This window comes from Schistocerca piceifrons, chromosome 6 (assembly GCF_021461385.2).
Source record: "Schistocerca piceifrons isolate TAMUIC-IGC-003096 chromosome 6, iqSchPice1.1, whole genome shotgun sequence".
Taxonomy (NCBI): Eukaryota; Metazoa; Arthropoda; class Insecta; order Orthoptera; family Acrididae; genus Schistocerca; species Schistocerca piceifrons.
Window position 1 is genome coordinate 584,786,253 of NC_060143.1, and position 19,953 is coordinate 584,806,205.

Sequence of the window (19,953 nt, forward strand, 5' to 3'; positions counted from 1 at the left end):
CAATCCCGGGAGCGGAAAGATTTACCTTAGGGGGAAAAAAGGACGGGTATACACTCGCACACACACACATATCCATCCACACATATACAGACACAAGTAGACATATTTGATGTGTCTGTATATGTGTGGATGGATATGTGTGTGTGCGAGTGTATACCCGTCCTTTTTTCCCCCTAAGGTAAGTCTTTCCGCTTCCGGGGTTGGAATGACTCCTTACCCTCTCCCTTAAAACCCACATCCTTTGGTCTTTCCCTCTCCTTCCCTCTTTCCTGATGACACATCAAATATGTCTGCTTGTGTCTGTATATGTGTGGATGGATATGTGTGTGTGTGCGCGAGTGTATACCAGTCCTTTTTTCCCCCTAAGGTAAGTCTTTCCGCTCCCAGGATTGGAATGACTCCTTACCCTCTCCCTTAAAACCCACATCCTTTCGTCTTTCCCTCTCCTTCCCTCTTTCCTGATGAGGCAACAGTTTGTTGCGAAAGCTTGAATTTTGTGTGTATGTTTGTGTTTGTTTGTGTGTGTCTATCGACGTGCCAGCGCTTTCGTTTGGTAAGTCACATCATCTTTGTTTTTAGATATATTTTTCCCACGTGGAATGTTTCCCTGTATTAATACATAAATAAATACATACACAACATATTTTAAAATTATGGACATGTGGTTTGTGCCATTCTAAAATCTGTTGGATGATGACATGTTGAAACAAGGTGCAGAACAATAAATATTTTAGCAGTTTTGTGATACTTCATACATAAAATCCCATTTATCAGCATTATACTCTAGATATTTTTACTGATTTAGGATTTGGGGTTACTCATGCATATCCATAATGTATGTCCGAACAGCCTCTTTTTGTCCTTATTTCACTATTCCTTCATGAAGGAATTTATTTATGTGAGCAGATGAATTATAAATTAGGTCTGAGTGCTGCTTTAAGCCTGATTGCATATTTTTAACAATCATCAGGCAAGTAGGATGCTTATGTCTTCAACATGAAGATAAGGTGTTATATTATTATTACTATTATGTTGAAACCAAAGGATAATTCCTATATGAAATAAAATGTTACAAGCACTTGCTCTCATCTGGAGTACTTAATTGCTTCAGAAGCTATCTACTACCAACTTATTTACTTTAAATTTTAAATGTTTTGTGAGGTTAAATGAAAAGAAAGAAATACTGATGTACCACGTAATCTTGTCTGCTCTGGTCCTCTTGATCGTCTAGATATTGCAACGCATATAACAACAACACCGACAATGATGACAACAATAGTAGCAGCCAGTGGCACAATGACATTCAAATCCAGCCAGTCAGGAAGCCAAGGAAAATATTTATTAACAGCTGTCAGTTCTCTCTCAGGAGGTGGGATGGTCCCTGTAAAAGTACAAAAATAATATTTTCTCACCTTTGTGATGTGTACTTTTCCCTCTGAGAACGCAGATCACAATTATAGCAATGATGATGACCAAGATGGCTGCAGCCACAGGAACCACAAGGTTAAGATTTGACAGGAGAATGTGAATTGGAAAATCTGCTCCTGGTTCAGGAATTTCACGAGCTGGTGCAATGGTACCTGCAACAACCAACCACACATGTCAACGACAAACCGAGATCTAGGGGACCCACAGTTTCTCGATTTGTTCGAAACCTGTACAGCTAGTTGAGACAAGTACATTGCAGTTCACGAGCCAAAACAAGAACTTACTTCCAAAGCATAAAACTTTTTTAAAAAAAGTATTATTAACTAATATAACTGATAAATTCCAGTTAACATGAAAGTATCTTATGTATGAGCAGATTTTTTTTTTTTCATTTAACGTACTAGTATTGTTTACTTGTGCTAATGTAAGATCCTAGGTGGAATGCAAACAAAAGGACGAGAAATAACACAGGGAGTGTGGTGGGAAATGTTCCATAGTAGTAGACAGCCACAAAAATAGTGAGGTGAATATTAGACACACACACACACACACACACACACACACACACACACACACACACACACACACACACAAAAAAAATGCAGTTTCAGCCTACTAATGCTGCGACTGAGACACCAACCAGACACATAAGTACAGAAACGCACATAACCTCTACCCATGAAACAATTATTGATAAATACGCACAAAAACCAGTGTATAATAATGCAGTTCAATTAGCGATGTAATTTTAAGGTTAGTGTTTACACAAAACAAAGCAAATTGCACATATTGTAATTCTTAGGCTTGCAGCAGTTAAATTATTATAAATTTCATACTGTACTGTACAGAAATATAAATTTTACCCACAGAAGATGACACGCAGGTGTAGAAACATGTCTGGGTAAATACAAAAATAAACAAATTGTGTTCGCATAAGGCTGATTTTTCAAAACAACCCAATGGAGGATCTCTTTCATTCTGAACTGTTCAACTAGATAAATTTCTGTCTAGTACTTGGTCAAGGTTTTCTTCAAAACTGAAGCCACAATTTCCCAACACATACCTGCCAAGAGCTAAATGCTGTGTGTTCCTCCCTTGAGACAGACCATTACTGCCTCTTAATCCAGGTTACTCCATGTTTAACTTATTCTAATTGAGCCAGTTGCCATTTGTATTTGGGTAATCACTGTTCTTTGACATCAGTTGTAATATGAATATACTGGAAGTGGTCTAGTCTACTTGTTGCCAATACCTCTAATATAACTCCTTCATGAATGTGTTTTTGAATTATGTGTTGTAAATAGTTTTCAAAGAAAACATTTAGTGTTTATTGCATGTTTGGTCACATCCATCACTTAAGATACAACTAAATGTGGTGTCACCACCAGACACCACACTTGCTAGGTGGTAGCCTTTAAATCGGCCGCGGTCCATTAGTATACGTCGGACCCGCGTGTCGCCACTGTCAGTGATTGCAGACCGAGCGCCGCCACACGGCAGGTCTAGAGAGACTTCCTAGCACTCGCCCCAGTTGTACAGACGACTTTGCTAGCGATGGTTCACTGACAAATTACGCTCTCATTTGCCGAGACGATAGTTAGCATAGCCTTCAGCTACGTCATTTGCTACGACCTAGCAAGGCGCCATTATCATTTGTTATTTATCTTGGGATGCATGTACAGTCAGACCGATGTTCACCAATTATGAATTAAAGTTAAGTATTCCAGCAGCTACGTACTTTTCTTGATAGTATAATTACTTTACCTGTTCCAGACCTCACGCCAGCCTGCGTGAGCTTAAACGCGTGCCTTTCGGCTTCCTCCAAACCCCGTGAATTGGCTCCTGCCAATTCACAAAACTAAATCTCACATTCACTGATTTACACCAAACTTAATCATACACAACAGTCTTAAGTTTTTACACGTTCTTGAAGAGTGAGATTTCAAATTGTACAAATGGCCACCAGGTAGCTCTACTGAGACATGACATCATAGCAGCAGCTGCTGCTGCTTTTGTATGGTATCTATAATTTGTCATTTGTTATTGTTAAAATGATAGCAGCTCTGAAACTGGTTGGGTACTTTGTTTAGAGTGAGCATTTGATGAAACAGTACTTTGAAAAAAAAAATGGGGATTTCATGTCAAGTTCTTTCTGGATGACTTCTAATGATTTTCAAAAAGGTCTAATGAGAATAACATCTCAAATCACTATATTCAGATTCTGGTAATCAACACCCTTAAGAAAGGACTCTTTACAGTTGGTTTTCCGAGTTTTGTTATGGCCATGTTTTTGTCAGTGGTGAATTTCATGATAGTCCATCAAAATTTGTGGTTCTTCAATAAACATCAATGCCATACGCAACACTATTGAAGAGGATCAGAATGTGACCTACTGTGAGATGGTGGCAACCTTAGGCATAGTGATGACTACAGTACTCCTGATTTTGATTAAAAGCCATAATTTGTATCACTTCAGGCAAAGGGTTACCTGGATAGTCTCAGATGTTATTGAATTTAGCATATGTTAAAATTCAGGAGTAAGTAAGAAACACATATTTTTTGTTTTCTCCAAAAAAATTACTGCCCCGAGATACAGCCCTCCAAAGATGATATTGCGAACACCATTTTGAAGATGCGAATTTTGGAATTTTTTAAAAAATGCTGTATCTTTGTAACAGTTCTAGATATTTTGTTGGTTATTTTTGTATTTGAAAGATAATAGCATTATGATTACAATAGTATCCTCCGTTTGGCCAAATCTATCAAAATTCTTTTACTGTCGCCTTTTGATTTTTTTATAATTTACAGAAAAAAATATTTTTTCAAAAATGCCAATCGCAAAAAGTTAGATTATTTTTCTGTTGATTAGTACCGAGTAGTGCTATATTCCCTGTAAAGGTGAGCTTCCACTTTTAAGTTGGACAGGTTTTATTTTAAAAAACCATTTTTTTTAATTTTTACTGACTTTGTTCCTCACTAACTTCTTTGCTACAATATTTATTTCTTTGTTGCAGTTATTTCTTATCACTTCCTTTGTCGCAGTTATTTCTTTTCACTTTCATTGTTGCAGACATTTCTTACACTTTGTTTTAGTGTCTTATCAGTTTCTTTGTCGTTGTTGTTCATTGCAGATTTCTGTATTTTAGATGTTCAGTGCTAATTTGTTTACTGAAGAGGCTTCTCAGAAATCTGAGACCATCCAGCGAATTCTGTGTTTTCATGAGGAATTTGCCAGTTGACACAGTTGCATTGTGTGTTGTGAAAAGGACTGTTTCAAATGTCTTCTGACTCAGACTGGAGGAGAGTGAAGTGTGCTGACTATTTGCATATCCATAAGAGTGATATATACGACAAACAAAAAACAGACTTCGTTCAGGTTGGGAATAAGTATTCTCATTTGAAGACTCTGCTTCAAAGTGAAGATGTTTCAAGGGATGGCTTTTTGTGTTCTGAATGTTTTGACAGAATAACAACAATGATAGTATCTGAACAAGGTGAAGCCTCCCATGGTGCAGATGATGCAGATTTTGCATCTATAGAGGAAGAATTAAATACCCTGAATCAGTCAACTACCTAGGTAGGTGTTAGTCCTGTTAAGAAACCGTGGTCAGTGAAGTTGAGTCATAAGCTCTATGCATCAAGAAAGTGCAGATAAATTAGTAAAGCTATGGATGAATACACTATAGCAAATCTGACCACACTCTTCAAAGTAGAAATTCCATCTTCAGAAGAAAATGAACCAAAGCACTCTTGCACCTCTTGCCAGGAATTTTTCACAAATATCAATTCAGCTGCTGAATATTGTGTGTCCTACAGTGTTGATGTTCCATCAGTATCAAAGTACATGGGAGACAAATCAAAAAAAGTGAGGTCTGTAAAAGGAGTCTTTGGAAGACCAGATCCCTATTATGGTTATCCTGTAGAAGCAGCTCAAGATCAAATAGTGCAGTCATTTTGTGTGGAAGGTAAATGGAACTGTTCTCGCCAGAGTGCCAACAAAAAAGACACTATAGCTGTAACAGCTGAAGGTCAAAAAGTTGTGAAAGCAAAGAGGTACATGACTCGCAGTATTAAAGAAACTTTTGCAATTTATAAGAGCAACTATACAACTTCACATATTGGAAGATCAAAATTTTATGTGCTATGACCTACGTGGGTAGTTCCACACCCACCTAGAGATGTCTGTTTATGTATGTACAGCACGAATTTTGAACTTTGTGTGGTAGTTTTCAAGAACTTACTGGAGCACATGACACCTTCGTTGGGCATCTGAAGTCATTAGTAATCTGTGACATAAAGCGAGACACTTGCTTGTTTCAAGAATGTGGTGACTGCCCTGGAAAGGGACTGTCTTTACAGACACTTGGCCTGGAAGACGTAGCAGATAACTCTGCATAAGTTACATGGAAGGAAAATAAACTACTTAAGAAAATGGTTGCCTTTGACAGTTTCATTGATAATCTTGGTAAATGGTCAGTGAAAGCAGTAACACATTGCAGAAGTGAAAGGTTGTGTACAGGCTGAAGAACTATGTTTAGTGCTTCAATGTGATTTGGCTGAGAACTGGTCTGTAATTCTCCCACAAGAAGTACAAGGTTATCATTGCCATAATGAACAGGTTTCAATTTTTATAGGAGTTACATATTTTCAAAACAATACCACAATAGTTGCCGTTATAAGTGATACACAGGACGTGACTCAGCACATGCTATGCTAGCAAAGCGAAAAATTCTTCTACTGCATACAGGGATAGAGAAGATCATCATTATTTCTGATGGTGCACCTCGTCATTATAAAAATCGTTACCAGCTGTTTCAATTGAGTAAGTCGCTTGTGCCAACTGACTGGGTATACTGTGCTACAGGTCATGGGAAGGGGCCATGTGATGGTATAGGAGGCCTGCTGAAGCACCATACTACAAAACATAATCTTTCCAGACCAAATACAGCTGCGATTCAGAATGCTGAGAGTTTTACGAGAGTGTGAAATCTTACTCATCCACAACCTTCAGTCTTTTGTCCAAAGAGGAAATCGAAGAATTCCGTGATCAGAAAAAAGAAGAATGTTCCAAACAAACTACTCCTGTGAAAGGAATTCAGAAGACACATTTTTGGACTCAAAGTGATTGGCAAACTCATATTGCATGTACTTTAATGAGGAAGAAAGAAGAACTTTTGTTCGTTCGGACAACACCTCAGGAACAACAGAATAATAGTCAGATTCACAATCTGAGAAGGGGGGTGTTAGTGGCGTTTGTGCAGGACTGTGACTGATGGATTGCAGAGATTATAGACACCAGTTATGAGTTAAACGAAATTGTAGTGAGCTTTGTGCTACCACATGGACCAGCCGCTGGATATAGGTTTCCAGCTGAGGGACAGCAACAATGCCATCAGTGCACACTTCCTGTTCACAATATTTTGAAGACTGTAGTGCTCTAGTTCCTATTCGTTCAACAGGAAGGTATCGCTCTATTTCAAAGGAAGTTACTGAAACAGTGAAACACATTTTTAGTTCATTGACTGGCTAATTTCAGTACAAAACAGAGTGCACAGAAGTTGTATAAATTGAAACCTTTAAGTCTTTGAACCTTTCACATACAGTTTGGAACCATTTAAAATGCTTCAAAAATGAGTCTCTTACTCACCTTTCAAAACTAAAATTATGTTAAATAAGGCTAGATTTTCATTTTTATGAGCCTGTTATGTGACAATGTGGTAATAAAACAGGTTTTCTGTATGGCAAAAATTTCAATTGTTTATAATACCCATTCATCCTAAAAGTGGAAGCTCTCCTTTTCAAGGAAAGTAGAACTATATGGTACTAATCAACAGAAAAAAATTAAAATTTTATAGATTGGCATTCCAGGGAAAAAAAAAATCCCATAAATTATAAAAAAAGTTCAGAAGGCTATAGTAAAAGAACTTTACCAGATAAGTCCAAATGGAGGATTGTAATCGTAAAGCAATATCCTTTCAAATAAAAGAAGCCCCAACAAAATGTCTAGAACTGTTCCAGAGATACAGCATTTTAAAAATTTTTCCAAAATTCGTATATTCAAAATGGTATGTGCAGTGTCATCTTTGGAGGACTGTATCACAGTGCATAATTTTTTTTGGAGAAAACAAACAAAAATGTGTGCCTTACTTAGTCCTTCATTTTAACATATGCTAAATTCAATAACATCCGAGACTATGAAGGTAAGATTTCTTCCTAGCCTACCCTGAATTGATATGGACTATGCTAAAAAGATCTGTTTCTGACATTGAGTAAGTAGTGTTAAGAGGAGACACAGGATGATTTTTCTATGGGATTCGTCATAGGTACATGCATGATATGTGAAAGAAATGGACTGAACAGATACATATGGTTTGGTTACCAACTTAAGGGGAATAGAAGGGCAACATAAAGCTGTTCTTTCTGGTGCGAAGAAATAGTGCATCTAATAGGCCACTTTTGATTGGACAATATTAGAGAACCATGGGCATACAGATGAAGTAGATAACATTGTGGGAAAAAGGTTCAATACATAGTTATTTCTGATATGGTCAGGTAATTCATTCACTTGCTTCTGTGGCACAGAAATATGAAGTGCTTTCATGTAACATCTATGATTAACATAAACCTTACTTCACTTACTTCAGAGTACTTCCTGTGGTTGCAGCCACTGGTATTTTGATCAATACACAACTACATTATTTGTGAAGTTTGTGACAGAAAGTTCGATATGTCAAATAGCGTTCATTATTCACATTTTAGCTGAATCATGTGAAACAACTGACTATACACCTCTTTACAAGTTAAAATTAGTGAAATATTATTCCCAGAATCCCGCGGAGATCAGTGTGGAGTAGACTATAGGATATTCCTAGATTTCTTGCTCAACAAGAGCCCTTGGTATTTTGCAAACAGAACATATATAAGCAGTCAGTGACACTCTTCTATAGTCTGCTTCATGAATGGAAAGGTGCTTCCATACAGACAGGCAGAGTAATAGTGAGGTGTGGAGGGGATGAGATTTGCACATGTGAGGTGACAGACAGTGTGGAAAAAGTCCGCATTGCCAGACTGTATTGCAGTAGACAACAGTCACATTCATTTGTGTACTGTACACTGTATTATACATTTATATCTATGAGAGCAAAAAGAATTTTAAATCCATTTCGATCAATTGTCTACGTGAGAGATGTGCTGGTGACACTGTGTCTGCTGATTCGCAGCTTCTGCATCATGTTGGGAGGCGAGAACACCTGACACAGCTTTGAGAAGACAGTGAGAGAATTTTTTTCTCAAAAAGACTATTGTTTAATGTCATCACAACTGGTCACAACATTTAGCCTTTTAGTGAGAATTGGACTCAATTATAAGTAAAACTGCAATGCACAATAAAATTAGCTTCAAACATGAACTGAAATAATTATATTTGCTTGAAAACTGCTTCTGCTCCTGGGATTTTTTTTTATTTTTTTTAATGTGTAATTTTATAATGTGTGAGTGTGAGTGTGTTTGACTGTAGCTAAGTGTAATTCACTGAGCTCAAAAAGACTAATGCAAAACAATATTGAGTAAATGGTCAGTAGGTTGTCATACTTCTCATTTCAACGAGCATTACATGAGGTCTCTCCCAAAAATTCCAGAACTTTGTCCACAAAAGTTTTCTGTGCTTATCTTTTACCTATTGTGCATGGTCTCCTTCGAAATACTCTCCTCCATAACTGATACACTGCTCCCACCACTTTCCACTTTTTGAAGCAGTCTTGGCGTACCTCTTGCTAGATTGCGTGAAGCGCCGTCTGCGATTTTTCTTTTACCTCGCCTATTGCAAATCTTCATCCTTTCTATGGGGGTTTCAACTTGGCAATAAAAAAAAGTCTGCAGGGGCCAGGTCTGGAGAGTACGGAGGATGAGGCAGGACAGTGATTTCATTATTTGTGCAACAGCCACACATGACTCATGAGTCGTGGGCCGAACTTGGAGAAACGCAATGCACTCCAAGATGCTGTGTCAGAATTTCATGACATGATCCAATTGAAATGTTAACATTCTTCTGCAATCTCTCAGTCAGTCAGTCTTTGATTAGCATGTACAATTTCAATGTCATTCCTGACATAAGGTCTCTGCATGTCCATCATTTCAGAGATGGTTGCAGGACTTGGGTGTTTGTTACAGGATGTCAAATAAAGCAATCTTCAGTCATCACTGTATCATGCAGAAATCTACACATACCAGTTTTTGAATGCTGGCCCCTATTTTGACCAGAACCAAGGTTGGTACCTTCCTACATGTTGGTCAGGGAGCCTGAAGATGGCATAGTAAAGCACCATAACTGGTAGCCAAATAAAATAACAATTGGACAGCCGAATGGTGTTTGATTTGACATCCTTCATGATGTGAGCATCATCGTTAGATGTTGAAGGGCATCCTGAACAAGGTTCATCTTTAAATGCCGTCTGACCATTTTTAAATCATGTGCACCATTCATAACACCGATTACAGCTAAGAACTCATCACCGTAGGCCTCCTGCATCATTAGGTGTGTCTCTCATCCATGGAACAAGTAAACAACTAATCATCTTCTTTGAATAACTCAAGGGAATGTTGCACAAAAATGACAAAAACCACCGATTTCTAGACAGGTAACCCCCACCTCCCACCCAAATCATTTCACGACATTTTCAAATTTGTGCCTGGAAAATGACTTGGGTTACCTGCAAAATATCTGAGTTTTTGAGAAATTGATGTGGTCGCAGTCTCTTGAGTTACTAAAGTGCGCGTCATATATCTTGGCGGCCGAGTTTAGGTTCGTTCTGCGCATCTGACGTCACAAAACACAGTCAGCCAATGAACAGAGAACGACGTTGCCAGATCTCGACAGCAGTGCAGAGCACGGACGAGTGTCTTCAGTTTTAGAAATGTTCAGTCATAAATAAAGTAATAGAACAAAAGCAATGTCTTGATAGCAGACTTTCTTTTACAGAAAGTTTGGAAAAAGCATTCTTTATACCAATTGCTTCATATTCTATTAATTAATTAAACCAAACAAGCAATAAGACTCCTAATTCAGGCGATAGCAAGGAAAGGTGTTTGTTTCAATGTCACGAACTGCTTTTTCGCAATAAAGAACAGCGGTAATTGTTTCTTTCCTATTGTACTTCGACGAAGCGTGAGTAATTCATAATCACACCAACAGTGTTTACAAGTAGTTGCGTGACGTGTTAGAGTCCTTATGGAGTTACATTGTTCCATGAGCTGAGGTAGCGGAACGGTTAAGGTGTTGGGCTGCCAAGTGAAAGGCTATGAGTTCAAACCTTGTGTGGTGTTTAATATTTTCTTTATTTAAAAACAATATTGGAGTGCCTTACTTCACGAATTTTATTCGTTTGAATGAAATTTCTAGTGCTTTGCCTCTTCATTAACTTTTTCGCTGCTACAGACACGTGCTCCCTGCATTCCGCGCTGTGCGCGATTTTGTCATCACTGCACTTCTCGCCTGTGCAGACACATGGTGTTCCCACTGCTTTGACACACTTATCATTCGATTTCACAAAAACTATTTGGCCAAAAAATTTGATTTTTACACGTCTTCTTGCCTGATACCTTCCCCCCATAAATGACTTAATTTTGTTTTGATATGCAGCATTAAATGTAGTAAACCATTGCACGAAATTTTGAAGAGTTTGCAGAGGTAAAAGTCCATAGCGTATACTTTCCATATGGTCTATTTTAGTTGCCACAATGTTGAGAATGAAATGTGGACAAGATACCTAAATTTCATATAATATTTACTGTATAACAATATCTGTATAACAATACTGTATAACAATAATGGAATGGACAGTGTCTTGAAAGGAGGATATAAGATGAACATCAACAAAAGCAAAACAAGGATAATGGAATGTAGTCTAATTAATTCGGGTGCTGCTGAGGGAATTAGATTAGGAAATGAGGCACTTAAAGTAGTAAAGGAGTTTTGCTATTTGGGGAGCAAAATAACTGATGATGGTCGAAGTAGAGAGGATATAAAATGTAGGCTGGCAATGGCAAGGAAAGCGTTTCTGAAGAAGAGAAATTTGTTAACATCCAGTATAGATTTAAGTGTCAGGAAGTCATTTCTGAAAGTATTCGTATGGAGTGTAGCCATGTATGGAAGTGAATCATTGACGATAAATAGTTTGGACAAGAAGAGAATAGAAGCTTTCGAAATGTGGTGCTACAGAAGAATTCTGAAGATTAGATGGGTAGATCACATAACTAATGAGGAAGTATTGAATAGGATTGGGGAGAAGAGAAGTTTGTGGCACAACTTGACCAGAAGAAGGGATCAGTTGGTAGGACATGTTCTGAGGCATCAAGGGATCACCAATTTAGTATTGGAGGGCAGCGTGGAGGGTAAAAATCGTAGAGGGAGACCAAGAGATGAATACACTAAGCAGATTCAGAAGGATGTAGGTTGCAGTAGGTACTGGGAGATGAAAAAGCTTGCACAGGATAGAGTAGCATGGAGAGCTGCATCAAACCAGTCTCAGGACTGAAGACCACAACAACAACAACAACAACAATATCTCATTTAATTTAAGTACCACATAGGTGTCGTATGTAATATTGAGAAATATTCCGTCTTTCACGACTGTAATAAAAGTTTTATATACACACGGCGCGTTTGGCTTTATTTTAAAGCACTTCCATCGGTGAAAGGTATGGCACATACACAATGGTATTCACGTTCTATTTCTTGTTTTTGTTCCACAGTCGCAGTTTTACCAATGGTATTGAAATATATCCCTCTTCTGCAACTGTAATAAGCGACTAATTTAGACCAGACGCGTTTCTCTCTTTTGAAGCATCATAAGAGGACTGTATTTTGTGTCCTCCATTGCCAAGTCACGTTTCGTAGTTTTGTGCTGCGGTAGCACAATATTCAATGTTTGTGTTGGCTCATCAGTGTTTTAGCAAATAAATGCTGTTTGTGTGTGCCACACACAAAATTATATTTGACATAGCTCTGAGCACTTCACTGACAGACGGTATATTCAAGTCCTAATGTTTTTCTGAGTCCACAGTTTTGTTTAATGTATTTTGTCTACTTCCTTTTGATTGATTGAAGTGCTTTAAAATAAAGCCAAACGTGCCCAGTATAAATAAAACTTTTGTTACAGTCGCGAAAGGTGGAATATTTCTCAATATTACATACGACACTTATGTGGTACTTAAATTAAATGAAATATATAGGTATCTTCTCCACATTTCATTCTCACCATTGTGGCAACTAAAATCGACCATACAGAAAATATACTCTATGGACTTTTACCTCTGCAAACTCTTCAAAATTTCGTGCATAATAACTGCGTTGAACATCGAAACAAAATTAAGTCATTTATGGGGGGAAGGTATCAGTCAAGAAGATAGGTAAAAATCTAATTTTTGAGCCAAATAGTTTTTGTGGAACCGAATGATAAAGAGTGTCAAAGCAGTCGGAACACAATGTGTCTGCACAGGCGAGCAGTGCAGTGACAAAACCGCGCACAGTGCGGAATGCAGGGAGCACGTCTTTGTAGCAGCGAAAGGGTTAATGCGGCCGTGGTGGCTTTACTTCATGAACTGCGCGCTCCCCCCTACACATAAGGTTGTGAACTATGCTATACTATGGCGCTGCTTCTATTGGCGCGTGCGTCGTGTGCAACTGGCAACGCAGCAATCTCCAGCGTCTGGGCGGGCATGCGCGAGCCGCCAAGATAAAAGAATTGAACTATAGAGCATAGCAAGTGCTGGGAAAAGCTTAAAATTCATAGCTAACAAACTAGCTGCTTATCCTTGGCCAACACATTATAATTTTAGCTATGTCACTTACAGTAAGTGAATGTCTGCATACTTTTTGGGGCACAAATTCCCAATCAATAAAAACTAGGAAGTTCTCATATACTATTTATGCAAGTGATATGTAGACAAACATAATTTTTTTTAACAATCATTAGTCTTTAGAGACAATAACTACTATTACCTTACTTTGTTCTAAAATCTACAACAAAACAACATCATCACTGCTGTCTGAGTCCATGTGTAAACTATATGGTTGCAAATTTTCAGTGATAGTTACAAGGCTTACAACCATCTTCACTTCCCTCTTCCTGAAGCTTTACAGTGTGCTGCACACAGTCTGCTCATGATGAAGGGGAGATTATGTCTACTGCTTCATGCTCAGCTGTCTGTTACCTTGAGTTTTTTGTTCTTTTCTGCTACATAATCTTTAACCTATGCCCAAATTAATTCAGTTAGATTATACTGACAGTGATATGGAGGTAAAAGCAAAATTGTGTGGCCACATTCACATGCAAGAAAGTGATACAGTTTGTCACATGACTTGTGTAAATTAACAAACTGCAGGAGTTCATCACAAGTCTGGCTTATACTGTGCAGAATATTTTTATTCTTAAGCCAGAGCACACTATCCATTTTCCTGGTGTTTGTACTTAGTGTTGCACCTGTAACAGCTGAAATGGTATTGTCCATTACAATGACCATCTTTGGAACAAATCGTAAAAACTGTGATAACTGTTCAGTGAACCAGTTCTCCAAACCGACTGTATTCATTTCTGAAAGGTAGTCACTGGTCACTGTCATTTTTCTTACATCTTACTACTAGCTTCCTCGCTGAAACAAAACCAGAAGATAACACTTACTCGAGAACTTTTTCCTATGCAAACTTTAAAACTGCCAGTTTCGTCACTCATTTTCCACAAGGTTTTGCTGGAATGATTCTGATTCAACCATGTTTCATTCAGGTAATACACTGTTGGAGCAACTTATCGCCTTATCCTGTGTGTCATTCTCAGGAATGTGGGTCATGGTGCACCTATGTCATTTCCTTCCATTAAAAGCATTCTTCCATCATTACATTTAACATATTTGAAACCAATGCTTTATAATTTCTTTGCATCTATGTAGCACGTGATTTGAAGGCAATTTTCTCATGCACAATTACAATGAGTCAAACAATGGAAACCATGGGTTCAAATATCAAGGATGTATGAAAAAGACAGATTGCTACTTACTGTAAAGATGACACATTAAGTTGCAGACAGGCACAATTAAATTCTGATGAAGGCTGTGGCCGAAAACTAACGTGTATGTGTCATTTAATTGTCTGCAACTAAACCTGTTGGGTTTACGGTAGGGAGCGATCTGTCTTTACCTTACTTGCTAATTATAAAAAGTTTCTGGGATGTTGGGTATTAATCATCTATACACATTTCAAACACAGAGTGCCTTAAAACATCCTTGTCAAAGCCATATATTTGTGTTACAAGTCTCTTGTGACACAAAACCAACTTTTCCTGACATTTCTACAGCTTGTAAATTTTTGTTTACTATTCTCTGTACGTTTCTCTTGCCAATGCACACTTCTGTAGTTTGTTGTAGGTCTTCAAAATGTCAACAATAGGAGTCCCACTCTCAGATTCACATCTGAAAAAGTTATAAATGCAGCAAACACATCTCCCCACCTGCTTGTGGAGCACTTTGCATTTATTGCCGTCACTTGAGAAGAAATTGAAAGAAAGATATTAAGATGGTATGGGCATGTTAAAGAGGATGCATGGGCAGAGACTCCCCAAAATTATGGAAGAACTAAAGATGGATGGGAAAAGACCTAGAGGGCGCCCAAGAACATGGTGGAAAATGGGAGTGAGAATATCTGTTGAAAGGAGAGGTGTGACCTGGCAGCAAGTGGAGGAAGAAAAGTGGTGGGAGGACCGAGCCAAATGGAGAGAACTCGTCAGCACCCAGACCTGGCAGTAGCTGGAGCGGGATTCGGATATAGATAGATAGATAGATAGAATACTTGACATATTTATTTGGCAGTCGCACTAACATATTTACAGATACACATTCACAGCAATACTGCTACAAGGAAATAACATCGACATCTGGATGAATAGCTCAGTTGCTCAGCGAATGAAACTGTATTGTCACAAAGAATGCCATCAGTGTAGCATGTGGGAAGAGAGATTGCCACCACCTAGGTGTATTTCATGGATAGCTGCTCAGAAAGAGAATTAATATTATTTTCTGCTAGTGGTTAATGGAGGGATATGTGCATAACAGATGAAGAGTAGGCTGCCTTCCTACATGACACGGACTATAGTAATTGATAAAGCAGATATTTCAAAACTTTGATTGTGTCTTCTTGGATATAAAAAGCCTGTCAACATTCACTCAGTGCTGCACCATTCACAACGACCTTTCTTTTGTTTTTGATATACTTGCAACTGTCTGATTATGAGTCTTTAAAACTAGCAGAAGGACAAATAGACACATCAAAACATGTAAATAAATAGGTAAGAAATGACTGACTGTACCAGCACTTGCAGATATTTCTCAATTGGGCTAGTTTGAGTCAATTGTGCTACAGAAAAGGGTTACTGCATTCTCATGTTTCTAAAATATAACGCTTAACAAATTAAATTAATGTTACAATCAAGGCAGAATTTCATGCCTGTTTCATCAACACAGAATACCAATATATAGAGGAAATGTTACTCATGACACACAATTGAAATAATGTTATGTCCTGAACCGTGTAGCATCGGGACATAAATTCTGCTGAAGAATAAGATATTGTTATGTGTTAAGATTCTGAGATCCTGAAACAGACCTATTTTGGTAAGTACATAAAAATTAATTTGGGCAGATATTAAAACTACTGCTGATTGTTAGTCCCATTTTTCTGTCTGTTACTTGAATTTTTATAAGATTGTCACATCTAGTTTTCCAAGTCTCCTCAGATAAATAACACAAATCTATTGCAATGTGCTCATTACATTGAGTATCACATTAAATTTTGCTATGAAAATTTTGAACAGTGGCTACTTTGGACCTTACAATAAGCACAAGTACCGATGCACAATTTAAATCTTAAACCACTTAAGACATTGAATAAAAATCTCTTGGTGTACATGCCGCGTCAATTCAGGATAAAACTCCAAGCTTTCGACCATACTTCCAGGGTCGTTGTCAGGGCTAAAACTGACTGTCGTGAACTAGCGAGGTTCCCACTTTTATATGCAAAGGACAGCTTCTGATGGGCTGGAATATGTCTTAGCAACAGTGATAAGGCGCGTAGTGAAGTGGTGCCCTTTACTTCCATAGATGTAGTTTCTATCCTGCGTTGCTTGCAGCGCCATCCCTTGAATCAGGAGGTAAAGTGCAGGAAGTTTTTCTCTGCGATTTTTCTTTATCCAGTGCACTCTTCCAAGTGTTGCTAAGTGCATAACCGTTGTCTCTGTGAAAGTTATTATCGCTAAGTCTAATTTCGACTGCTTCCTGGATCACAGAGTCCCAGTAATTCGATGCGTGGGCTATTACTCTGGCAGTGGTTGAAAGCTTGGAGTTTTATCCTGAATTGACGCGGCACGTACACCGAGAGATTTTTATTCAAGAAATACGTCGCGAAAGACTTCGTAGCCACTTAAGACATTGTAATAAGATAAGTTATGCTACCCAACATTCTTACTGACATGCAACTGAAGCTCCATTTGAATACTGTTTTACTTGCTATATTATAAATAAAAGTGATGAAAGACACAAATTACTGACAAGATATTAGCAGAGAAACAAATCATAAGAAAACTGCACTAAGATCCACTCTTTCTTTTGTATGTGTGAGTCTAAGGACAGAAAAAAAATAAGAGGGGGGGGGGGGGGGGGGGGGGGGGGCAGGAAGGGGGTGAGAGAAAAAGGAAAACTTAATGTTAGCAATTCTAATTTAGGACTCCTCTGCTTTACACTGTATGGTAAAAGTAATACAAATTCATTTAGTACCATTCTATGTTTATACACCACTTTTAGATAAACCTGCAATTACAACAACAAAGAGCACTTATGATAATGTAGATAACATCAACATAACACATAAACACCAACCTTCCTGCAATAGATATAGAGTAGTACAAATGGTGTGATTAATTTAAGAGTGGAATTTGAATTAGAGAATTTATATTTACCTCCAGTCACAGTTAATGTAGCAAATTCATACTCAGCCACAGCGAAACCTGCATTATTATGAGCAGTGACACGAAGATGATACCAAGTAGCTGGGTCCAGGTCCAAAACAACAAAATTGCCACCTGGTTTCACATTGTTAGACACCTGATTCCATTCTGTCTGTGACCTAGACATTGAAATATCCTTTATGTAAATAAATGTGATTCTCACACATATTTTGAAACATAATAGACACAATATATCTTCCAAAAGCAAAATTTCTTGACGAAACCCCTATACTTACTTCTTCTTGTGTTCAACAACAAAGTACAGCATTGGGCAGCCACCATCAGACCATGCACTTAAATGTAAAGTGATACTGCCAGATGAAACTTCAATGAAACGACTAGCTTCTGGTATACCAGGTTTTGCACCCTTGGTTTTTGTATTCAAAATGTCTGAGGCATCTCCAGTACCAATTCTGTTATGACAAATGTAGTTACATATTTAGAAACATGTAATATCAAACTGTGCCTGAACAGAATTTAGTTTTTTTTTAAATTTTTTATTACATACCCATTATAAGCCGTGACATACACCTGGTAACGTGAGCCACACCAGAGATTCTCAATGGTGAAAGTCTGTGTCTGGCTGCCAGCCTGTACTGTTTCCCACTCACCGAATTCTGGCTTGTAATGAATAGTATATCCATGTAAAGGTGCATTATCCGTTGGATGTGGACGTAACTTTATTGTGATTGAGTTTGTTGTAGTAGATGTTAAAGTGACTTGTGGTTTATGAGGTGGTGCTACAAAAATTGAAACTGTATGTTACATTTATGATAAAAACAATATAGGTTGCCTTAAAATTTTACATTTCACCAATATGTGTTGTTATGGGTAAAAGATTTTAGTCTACACATAAACAGGACATACCATTTTAATCTAAATGCAATAAATTGAAATGCTACTGTTTGAGTAGAGTTAGAAAAATATAGCCCCAACAGAAATAGACAAAATAAAGCCCGATGTGAAGTAATATTTTTCACAATAATACTACAAGGAGTTTGTACTGTTTTTTTGATTTTACAATAGCACAATGCACATCGAATTCATTCAACTTCTGTATTACTAATCATTAGAGGTACAAAATAAGTACATGGATAATCAATAGTGCCTTCATTACAATGGTCAACCCCTTTTTCACAGTACAGTTCAAAAATAATTTTGTTGACTCAGTTAAGACTGTACTAAAAAACAGAATACTGCAAGAAAGTCCTGAAGGAGATGGCATCGAAGTCTTAATACATTCAATATAAATTACCTGAAACAGTCTAATAAATAGAAGAGTATCATGCATAAAAATAAAAACATACCATGCACAACCAATCTGTGAGTAACAGTGTCTTGACCAAAGGAATTTTCCACAGTACATGTGTATTCTCCAGCATCTTGCCTTGTTACAGATGTAATGAAGAGTGACCCTTCAGGCAACTGTCGAATTCTGTCATCTGGCTGAAAAGCAAGTCCTTTCACTTTCCAAACAACTTCTGGAGGAGGAATACCAACTGCAAGGCAAGGCAATTTCACGTCTTCCTTATAGGTTGCTGTGAAGTTGTCATCAAATGATGCAATTTTTGCTGGAACTGTGAAGAAAGGGCAAAGGCTGAAGAAATGGAGTACATTTTTCTTGTCATAATAAATAGTGAAAAGAAAATACAAAATTAATCAAAGTTGGACACAGAACAGTTTTACCTCTTGGGCTAGGTGACAAAGAGACAGGTTTTGAAGGTTGACCTTCACCAATTATAGTTGATGCTGTCACCCAAAATTCATATTGCTCTTTCTTCTTAAGCCCAGAAGCTTCATAGCTCATTTGATGTTGGGGTACCTTCTGACTTTTGGGTTCCTCCTGGGGAATATACCATAAGAATGGGGTAAAACAATTTGTGCAGTCTTAAACAGTTCAATGGACTGATTATAAATTTGACTAAAAACTAGTTACCTCCTTTGCTGCTTCACTGTCTTCCTTAACATAGACTGTGTACTGAGTAACAATTCCATTTGGTTGCTCTGGAGGTTTCCAGCTGACAAGGATTGATTCACTTGACATTACCAAAGCCTTTACAGCATTTGGTGCTTCTGGAACTGGAAATTTTTCAAAGAAGTTTTACTCGGTGGACTGTTCATGAGCTTGTAATGAGCAGAACCATGAATTTCAAAATAATATGTTGACTAATTGATTTAATTGTGGCATTACATTACAACAGGAACTTGTAAATATGTAACAGTGCCTCAAGGATTATATAAAAAAACACATCTGCATGTAATGTGTATGCATTTGCACCTAATGTGCATGCCTGATATCCATAAGACTTCTTCATTTCAGTTACTGTTATTATTTTTCAGCGTCACATTTTTGTTTGTTTTTTAAATTAGGATGCCACAGATGTCTGTACCTTCTTTGTTCTAGTAATAGTATCTAAACATTCACACTATAACATTTTTTCTTTGCAAGATTTTTGCTTTCTGACAACAGCATGGAATA

The 19,953-nt window shown here is 37.7% G+C and overlaps 1 protein-coding gene across 1 annotated transcript in view; it reads right to left on the reverse strand.

The window, feature by feature from the left end:
* LOC124802781 (Down syndrome cell adhesion molecule-like protein Dscam2) overlaps positions 1–19,953 on the reverse strand; it is an 866,453-nt gene that overhangs the window by 107,678 nt on the left and 738,822 nt on the right. Inside the window, exons 24-30 of the mRNA XM_047263777.1 lie at positions 19,411–19,553; positions 19,161–19,317; positions 18,782–19,051; positions 17,983–18,214; positions 17,711–17,887; positions 17,427–17,593; positions 1,413–1,580 (exon numbers count right to left, since the gene is read on the reverse strand). Coding sequence (XP_047119733.1) covers positions 1,413–1,580; positions 17,427–17,593; positions 17,711–17,887; positions 17,983–18,214; positions 18,782–19,051; positions 19,161–19,317; positions 19,411–19,553 — 1,314 coding nt within the window. The remainder of the gene's footprint in view (positions 1–1,412; positions 1,581–17,426; positions 17,594–17,710; positions 17,888–17,982; positions 18,215–18,781; positions 19,052–19,160; positions 19,318–19,410; positions 19,554–19,953) is intronic.